This window comes from Myzus persicae, unplaced genomic scaffold (assembly GCF_001856785.1).
Source record: "Myzus persicae strain clone G006 unplaced genomic scaffold, MPER_G0061.0, whole genome shotgun sequence".
Classification (NCBI taxonomy): domain Eukaryota; kingdom Metazoa; phylum Arthropoda; class Insecta; order Hemiptera; family Aphididae; genus Myzus; species Myzus persicae.
In genome coordinates, this window is record NW_019104424.1 from 40,548 (window position 1) to 51,195 (window position 10,648).

At 30.8% G+C, this 10,648-nt stretch overlaps 1 protein-coding gene across 1 annotated transcript; it reads left to right on the forward strand.

Annotated features, from left to right (window-relative positions):
* Window positions 1-1,674: 1,674 nt before the first annotated feature.
* Window positions 1,675-2,583, forward strand: LOC111042083 (protein ALP1-like). Its single transcript, XM_022326571.1, has one exon. The coding sequence runs from the start codon at window positions 1,675-1,677 to the stop codon at window positions 2,581-2,583; it is 909 nt and encodes a 302-aa protein (XP_022182263.1).
* The last annotated feature ends 8,065 nt before the right edge of the window (window positions 2,584-10,648 follow it).

Sequence of the window (10,648 nt, forward strand, 5' to 3'; positions counted from 1 at the left end):
AAAAAGAAAAAAAAGTAAAACGAATGAATATTTACGAAAAAGAGAGAGTCATGGAGAGTTTAAGTTATCCAGTGAAGTTCCAGATAGTGTGTTCAAAGAGTCGTTTAGATTAAACAGAAAACAGTTTAGTGAAGTTCATGAATTAATTAAAATGGATATCACTGGTCAAGAGTGCAATGCACAAAAACCTATTGGAAGTGAAGAAAAACTAGCAGTATGCCTAAGGTAAGCGTTTAATACCACGATTACATTTGATGGTTACTAATAATTATGACTGGCGATAAGTTAGTGTTTTGAAATAAATCGTAGGCGATCATGTACGGTTTCAAGAATCTAATAATATATTTGGTTTTTGTTTTTATCTGTTTTATGTACTTTTAATGAAAATAAGAAAATTTATTTTGCATTTCTTGACAATTTTTAGGTTTTAGGTTATTTTCTTAATTTTTTAGAACATTTTACAGTTTTGTAGCATTTTTAAAGATTTTGGATACGAAATTTGAAACTTTATTTTAAGATTTTTATATAAATATAACAAATTACAAAGTAGGTACTCGTAATTCACCAGTTTTCGACAAAATCAATTTTTTTATTTGGCTGTTACTTTAAAACTAAAAACGAAAAAAAATGTAAAGAAAAATGTTTTTTTTTTGTAAAATATTATTATTATATTATTATATTATTCAATTACACCATGTTATAACAAATCAAAAAATGTTCTTGAAGAATCGTCTTCATGTCTTGAGCAGTTTCTTTCATTTGTGTCAACTGAGCTAATCGAAGTTGAATTCGATGCAGAAAAAAATTCAGGGTATCCTTGCGTTAAGGCACAAGATAATGAACTAGTAGGCTGGGGTGTTATTGAAATAGCACGTTGTGTGTTCATCTGATAAGTTTGGTTAACTTCACGTTTGTCTGTGATTTCATCCTCAGCTTTATCTTCGGCATCAGAAACAGCTTGAAACAAATTTCTTCTGACTTCTCTTTGGTATTTTGTTGGAAGACCTTTAGTGATGTTGTACATAGACATAAAAAATTGATACAAAGCATCATTTTTTAATTCTTCTTGCTTTTGTGTTTATGCAACAAGACTCTGACGTAATTCATCCCTCTTTTTTGCTCTCTTGTCACTTTCCTCAATAAACTTTCGCATAACAGGATCATTAGAAATCGTGGATTTTTTAAATCTTTTACGGGCGACATTTTCAGAAGGTTCGGTTGGTTCGCCATTTGTTGCTTCAATTCTGGGTTCATCAGATGGTGGAATATCAAACTCTTCCAACTGACTTTCTTCACAGGGTAAAGTGGCCAATTGACTTTCTTCAAGGGGTGAAGTGGGATTTCCAACAGTATTTCTGTTTTTCATAAAAGGTTGGAGAAACTCCATTTGTTTTTGGTACGTCCATAGCCTAACATGTGTTGCCTGTTGCCCACTATTTTTTTGTTGTCTCCGAAGAGCTTCTCTATGACATTCTCTTAGCTTTCGCCATTGATCCTTAGCAGCTTGGGCTGTAATTAAAAATAGTCGTATAAAATAAAATACAAATTCAATCGTCAATTATAAAAAAATAAACAAAAAAACACACATCATTGTAAAATCAATACATTTATCACTCCGTTTAGAAACTATATCATTTTTTTTCATACTTTTTTAGGTATTTGGCCACTGGTGACATGTTTAAAACTATAGCATTAAGCTATAGATTGGCGGAGAGAACAGTATCAAATATTGTAAATGAAGTATGTGCAGCTCTGTGGCATCGTTTACAACCCTTCTACATACCTGCACCAACAGTGGAAACTTGGAAAAATATTTCCTTGGATTATGAGAGAAAATGGCAGTTTTATAACTGTTTGGGTGCAGTTGATGGAAAACATATCGCCATTCGGAAACCACTTCTTAGTGGGTCTTCTTTCTACAACTATAAGCAATATTTTTCCATTGTTTTGATGGCGACTGTGGATGCAAATTATCGTTTTACAACTATAAATGTGGGTTCTATGGGTAGGTTTAGCGATGGAAACATTTTCGCCAATTCCTCGTTAGGGAAAATGCTAAACAGTGGGTCTTTACAATTGCCCGAACCAAAACCGTTACCCGGGCAAAATACAGGAACACCGTATGTCTTTGTCGGAGACGAAGCATTTCCTCTAATGCCAAATTTGATGCGTCCATATCCTAGAGCGAGAGTGACTGGCAATTATGAAAACAAGGTTTTTAATTATCGATTATCCCGAGCAAGACAAACAGTAGAAAGTAGCTTTGGAATATTAACAGCAAGATTTCGTGTGTACAAAAGACCTTTTGAATGCAAATTGGACACCATAGATAAAGTAGTGTTGGCCACAATTGTGCTTCATAATTATTTGAGAACTGATATTCTTTCAAATGCCAGTATACAGGACGAAGATGATGAAATAGCATACAGCTTTGATGAAAGTAATTTTAGTTCATTAGCACCTAATCGAAGTAGAAGTTCTAATGAAGCATTTTCAATTCGACAAAATTTCACTGAATGTTTTAATTCTAACTACGGATCTGTTGACTGGCAAAGAAGAGCAGTACAAAGGGGACAGTTTTGAATAAAAAATATGTAAATTAAGATGTCATTATTTAAGAATATTTAAATTAGGATGTTATTAATTAATAATATATAAATTAAGATGTTGTTAATTAAAAATGTTGTTGATACAATATAAAATGTAATTTACTACAATGTAATATAAAAAATAAATTACATGTAAAATCGAAAAAATAATATTGTTTAATATTATAAATAAAAAATAAAAATAATAAACTGTGATGCCACGCTAAATCTTAAAATTATTATCTTTATACATACTTGTTAAATATTTAAATACTTTTTCTGTATTTTAAATACATATTATTATATTTTGTTTTTAAAAATATTAAATATAAAATTTTCAAACAAGATATTATTATTTACTATTTAGTTTCGTTTATCGATTATGAAGAAATATTGCTTATCGTCGATGAAAAGACATGACGATTAAAAATAATATTTCCCGTATATCGTATATCTATTTGGCTATTTATAGTTCATAGACTCATAGTATCATAGCACAACGACACCACGAATCCCAGTCTCACACACACACACACACACATACACACACTCCGCACTCGTTAATCGTTATTCGTTAATATTTTAATAATCGTCAAAAGTTATTTTATTACGTATTGTTTCTTAAATGAAATAAATTTTAAAATAGTATTACTGTACAACTGTATAAGTTAATTATTATTTCTACAAAATATTACAAACAAGATTACTCACCTGATGGTATTTCTGGCGTATTTAATTCTTTAGCTATCTTATCCCACAAATCATCTTTCAGTTTTGATCTCATATAATCTTCATGAGAAGTATCATATAAAACAGGAAAGCCTCTAACAATTTCAATTAATTTTTCCATCTTAAAAAATATAGGAAATATAGGAAAATATATATTAATATAATATTATATTATAATATAATCCAAATATAGGAACCCACGATCCACGAAACTGTGTTGAAAGCACAACTTTACCCATGCGAACACAGGCTGGAACTGTACTGGCCGTGGGATAGGTTTAATATGCGCCACTCCGTCTCAATCAACGTTCTACAAAATAGTCCACGCGTGTGCTGCGCGTGGCGTGTACATGGGCTAGGTCCAATTTGCGCCGGCTCTTAATCTGCATATTATATAACTCACAAGACACATCCAATACAAAAATAAAACAATACAAATAACGTGATATATGTGTGAGATCAGCTGTTCCTCCGTGACTAGTGATAATTACATTCTTAATTTACTTGGGACCTACTATGTTGCGGCGGCAACAATACTGTTCTAATTGTATTCGCCATCTAGCTAACTTTGATAACGGATCTTTTAAATTAAATAACCAAGCTAATGGTCTATGATCGCTTAAGATAGTAAATTTTCTTCCATAAAGATAAGGTCTAAATTGTTTTATTCCATATACTACAGCTAAACATTCCAATTCAGTTGTTGAGTAATTTAGTTCACTCTGACTTAAGGTCCTAGAAGCATAAGCTACAGGTAGATCTTTACCTATTTCTCCTTGCGATAATATTGCTCCTAACACTTTTCCACTAGCATCAGTTGTCAAAATAAATTCTTTTGTAAAATCGGGATATTGTAATACAGGTTCAGTGCATAATGCATGTTTTAATTTACCAAAAGCTCGATCACACTCTTCATTCCAATCAAACCTTACATCTTTCTTTAATATATGCGTTATTGGTTTAGCAATCCTACTATAATTTTCAATAAATTTCCTATAATATCCTGATAATAGTAGAAAAGATTTAATTTGTTTAACATTCTTAGGTTCTGGGAAGTCTAGAACAGCTTGGATTTTCTTAGGGTCTGGTCTTATTCCTGTTTCTGATATAACATGACCTAAATATAAACATTCTCGTTCCACAAACTCACACTTATCTGGTTGTATTTTTAAATTATGCAACGCAATCGTTCAAACACATCTACTAGCTTGTTATTATGATCTATTAGATTTTTCCCATATATTATTATGTCGTCGAGATATACTAAACACTTAATTCCTATTATCCCAGATAATACATTATCCATTAGTCTTTGAAATGTAGATGGACTAGTTTTCATTCCCATTGCCATTCGTTTAAATTGATAGTGTGCATTATTAGCTGAAAAAGCTGTAAGCTCACGTGATGACTTAGCTAAAGGAATCTGAAAAAACCCCGAGGCGAGGTCGATAACACTGAACAATTGACATTGCCCTAAATGATCTAATATTTCTGTGATATTTGGTAAAGGGTGAAATTCATTTAGTGTTACTTGATTTAATTTTCTGAAATCTATGACAATACGAAATTTTTCCTTCCCACTGGCATCAGCCTTTTTCTTTACTAACAATAAGGGTACATTCCATGGTGAATTAGATGGTTCTATTATTCCATCTTGTTCCATTTTATCTAATTAATTCATAATCTCGGCTTGTTGTGAGTGAGGTAATCTATAGGGTATTTGATAAATAGGTTGTTGATTATGATTTAAATTAATAACATGCTCTGCAGCATTTGTAAAAGTTAAACGATCTCCCTCCAAATAAAATATTTCTGCATATCGTTCACATATCTCAAATATAGATTGTTTTTCCTCAACATTCATATGGTCACTTCGTATTAAATTCAAAATTCTATTCACTCGATTTTCATTATTATTGTCAGTATGTATTTCGTGTATACTATAATTTTTTGATGGTTCATATAATATTTTATTAATAGTACTTTCATTTATTTATTTTGTTACTTCAGAAACATTTAATATACTAATTATTATTTTCCCTGATCTTACTGTTCCTATTACGTTGGTACAGTACACATCATTAATCAGTTCTTGTTTATAAATTAAAATATTTTTATTTTCCATAGTAGTGTCGGCAATTGGCACGGCAATTGGCAATTGGCACTAACCAAATACAAAAAGGCCTAGAGGACGTCCTAGACAAAGATGGAAGGATAGAGTGGTCAAGGATTTGAGGGAACTTGGAATAGAGGATGGGGAAGAGCTGGCAAGAGACCGAGACAGGTGGAGGCAAGTGGTTGTTGCGGCAATGGGCCTGAATGGCCTGTAAACGCCTAAGAAGAAGAAGAAGAATTAACGAATTATTAGCTATATCTATAATTGCTTTATTTTTTATTAAAAAATCATGTCCTAAAATACCATCCTTTGGTATAGGAAACGAGTTTTGTACCACTTGAAATTCTGTTTGAATATCATTATTATCAAAATTTAAAATTATTTTTTCTAATCCTACTGTTGATACTATATTATCATTAATTCCCTTTAAATATATTTTTGTATTTTCTTGTACAAGGGTAGTATTATAATTAGTTGGTTGTTGCGTATAGTTATTTTGAGTGTTAGACGGTCGCGTAAAATTATTGATGGTAGGTCGCGCATTATTATTTCGTCGTTGATTACAGTCGAGTGCATAATGATTTCCTCCACACTGATAGCATTGTATATTATTTAAATTGTTATAATTATAATTATTAGTATTTCGCGGTGGATATTATTATGTATATTGTTTCTGTTATTTCGATTCACATCCGGTCTATTATATTGCGGTCTAATAAAATTATTATTATTTTATCTATGATTATTATTATAGCGATTATTGCTATCAAAATTATTATTATTACGTCGGTTATAATTATTATTATTTCTATTTTGATTTCCATAGTATTGGTATGCATCCGATTCAGATTTCAATTCTGTTTCCTCATCCTTGGCTATTTGCATCGCCATTTCTAAGGTGGGTGGATTACGTGATTTTACTATTGTTTTTAAACTGGGTGTTAAACCTTTTATAAATACTACCAACGTTTGTTATTTTAACTGATCTCTTAATACTGTGGCCTGATCCATTGTTTTTCCTTTAGTACTCGCTACGTATAAGTTAAAATATAATTGTTCTACTCGTCTAGCATACGAACTAACGTCTTCGTTTGGTCGCATACGTACAGAATTTAACGCTACCTGTAATGTTGATGTTGAACTTTGTGGTTCAAAAGCATCTAATAAAATTAAATTTACTCCTTCCCAATCTGACATGTCCCTATATCTACATACGTTGAGAGCCTGGTCAAATAATTTCGTATTTCTAAATTTCATTAGTATAGGTAAATCTTCTTTTTCTACCGCTGAACACGCTAAATCACATGCTATTATAAATTGATACACGTCTCGTTCTCCTATACACGTTGGAATCATAACAGTAGCTTTTTCTAATGAGAGTTAAGTTCCAGTCATTTTGATTTTAAGTTTTCTTTGTAAGGGGTTCCAATCGAGTATGTTCTTTTACCTTCTTTGAACGGGTGCCTATTTGTCGTAGTTCAGTTTCGTTAACTATAATTGGTCGGATACTTTTATTATGTAAATCTTTCTCTCGTATAGATTCTAAATATTTTTCCCTATTTAAATCTACAGAATATTGATATCCCTCGTCTGGACTTAAATCAATTAATAATCCGTTACTTCCTATTACTGTTTTATCGTTACTTTTATCGTCAATAGTTTTTATTTCACTACAATTATCGCTTATTACTACTTCGTTAATTATTTCTTTACTTTTGGTTTCCTCAACCTCTTTAACTTCTCCTGTTACCAATTTTTTATTTTCACTTATCTTATTTTTATTTCCTTGACTCATTAAATTAATTTATTCATTATATTTAATTTAAATCGTAATATTTTACACGATTATTATTTTAATACATAAAATTATTATTCTATAACTTGTTTATTATTCACCAATCAACCCATAAATTTATTCAATACGTACTCCTAAATTTTTTTACAACAAATACAATATTACTTTCAATATTTTTAATGAATTCAACAATTATTATAATTTTATTTCTTATTATATTTCAATAACTTGTTACTCAACAAAATTAATTTAATTCAACCATCTATGTTACTTTTAATTAATTATTCTTAATATTTATTTTTTTTTAATTAGGACTTATTACGGCCTTACAATTTTTTCTTTAATTCACAATTAAAACTTCAATATAATTTCAACATATTCTTAAGGACTTATCACGGCCTTATAAACTCAATTTAATTTATTCAAATATCTTCCAATAATATCTAAGGACTTATTCCGGCCTTAAAACCTTTAATAAAATTTTTTATAATTTTTCACCAAAAAGGACTTATCCAGGCCTTTAATTAATTAATTCGTAGGACTTATACTTGCCTAATTAGTCATAATAAACAACAATAAATTCAATATTCTCAGCAATGAAGAACTTACTACTTGTCGGCCTTTAAATAAAATTCACAATATAAACTCAATAAAAATTTCACAAATTAGGACTTACCACTTGGCCTATAAAATTCAACAATAAAATAGACTTCAACTTGTCTAATAAAATTCAAAACAGAAGGACTTACTACACGGCCGTTAAAATTCAACAATAAAATTCAAAACAGAAGGACTTACCACACGGCCTTTAAATAAAATACTCAATCAATTCTAAATAATTAACAATAATAAAATTCTTTTAACTCTCAATAATATTCACAATGTTTTTAACAATTCTCAATTTAATATCTCTTATTCTCTTTTTAATATAACTATTATTAAATTCTCAGTATAATTCTCAATAATATTCACTTTATTCACTAATTTGTTTTTCCATTTTGTTAACAACAAAATTAAATTTTATTAACAACGCAATAAGATCTTAGAACCTATACAACATATTTAAATTTAGTATTTCTTTGTATTTCTTTTGTTAAAAATATTTTTTAATTTAATTTAATTATTTGTGTTACTAAAATTTTATAGTACTTAAGAAAAATACAGAATATTCTAATTATTGTCTATTTTTATGATCGATAAATAATTTCAACTAGGTAATAAAATAAAATAATAAATACTTAATACGTGTATTCAAATGTTATAATTTTTTTTTTTTACCACTTATTATTGCGTGCTATTAAAATATACTATGGTCATAAAGTATACCATAGGAGACGGACAACAATTTTTTTTTTAAATTCGAAATTATATTTATTACTTACACCAACGCAGCTGAGACTTCTTGATTCATGGTATGAGTAGTTGGTACCTCCATTTAATTTTGATTTTGGATCGTAATCGATGTGTTTCTGACAAGATTCTTTGCGGAGTTGTTGAAAGTTGATCGTCACCGACTTCCAACGATGTTTCAATTGATAAAATTTCCTCCTTGAATTGATTTGGTTGGAATATTTTGAAATAATTCAAGAATACTCCGTATTCAAATGTTTTTCTTTTTGCCCTGTCTACAGTGGCAATTGTAACAAACCGACTACGTCCGTTTGTTGATGTTGTAAAATTAAATGAAGAAGAGTTGTTTTTTCTTTATAAATTAAATAATTTTATTTGATTATTACAAAACGATAAATTTCCTAAGTCCAAATTGACTATAATTAAAGAATGGGAACTAGCGAGATGTGACTGTTATACTCCTAGCTCCTAGCTCGTCGTTGGTGTTGGTCCGTCTGCCGAAGCCTATTCGAGCGACGTATTTTATAATGGCGATCCTTGGATCGTATCCCTGCTTAGTATCCTACTACTTTACCATATAAGGTCATTCCGTGGGCGGCCACGCGCTGCACACGCCGGATGTCCCTTGCTTATCTGGTCGTTGTCATCTCTGTTGAGGCAACACAACCGTTGATGTGACCTAGTTTAATAATATTCACATGAGTAGTGATATATTTATGAATATTGACGTTTCGAGGTCACGCGCAATAGGCGCTTCGTAGGCCTCCTTCAACATATCGTGTTTCTTCTGTATATTTATAACTGCTGGAGTGATTTACTAATAAGATTTAAACATAGTCACAGCTCGCTACAATAGAATTAGTCACTATGATTTTTTTTATTATTTGCACTCTGTGCTTATGTGAGTGTTAAAACACCTTTGTAGTTATTTATTCGTTTATTGTGGTGGTTATTTCGTTTTATATTTGGACCTCGATTTCGCCTGTATATTTGAGGTTCGGTTTTCTTAAGAGACAAGGAATCGGTTGTGAAATTACCTTCCACCTGTTCCAGACTCCTATGGTAAAAAAATGTGGAACTGCAAATATACTTTGATAGCCCAAAATCTGTTTTGAACAATGAACTATCAAGCGGCGCCTAGTATGTTTGTTTCATTATTATTATTAGCTTTCACCTACATATTTGAGGTTCGGTTTTTCTTATGAGACAAGGAATCGGTTGTGAAATTACCTTCTACCTGTTCCAGACTCCTATGGTCGAAAAACGTAGAACTGCAAATATACTTTTATAGCCCAAAGTCCGTTATGAACAATGAACTGTCAAGCGGCGCCTAGTATTGGTCAGGTGGCGATACTTATAGAATAGTGACTTAATGGATCGAGTTATTGGGAATATTTTATTTGAATCCCTATTTTAATATAGGAAGCTCAAAGGATGATTTTAATTAAAACGTTACCATTGACTGGTTGCGATTTCCACTTGAACCATGCATTCGAATGCCTTTGTTCTTGGATGTTGGTTTTAGCATTTGTCACATTATTTGCAAGGGTACGTTTTGCTAGGACATGTACTCCCGTGGTGTTGTCACTTTTCTTCCTTTACGTGACATTTTTAGTGATGATATTATAAACGAGTGTTGTATTATTATGTGTGTGTGTGGATTATGTGTTCGGATCGTACGTACTTTTATTGAAGTAGAATTAAATGTCTGTCATTGTGTCTTTTGTGTATATTGTAATGTGCATTGATTCTTGTATGTTGCCTTTTGATGAAGTTATGTGTGGGGTATAGCTTATCGGCGGTATAATTGTTCATTGTGCAACATTTAGCTATTTGGCATTTTATTGTTTGAGGTGTTGTATTTTGCTTGGGATTGCGTTGTGTACCTATTTCAGCTTGTATAGAAATTAATATTGAATATGTACTCGATATGATTTGATGGACCTTTGAGTGAGCATGTGGAATGTTGATTACATCATAACGTGTTGTTGTTCGATATATTATTAGGTATTGATTAATTTCGTTTATGTGAAGACCGAAGGTCTTTACCAGAAGCGGCAATTGATATGA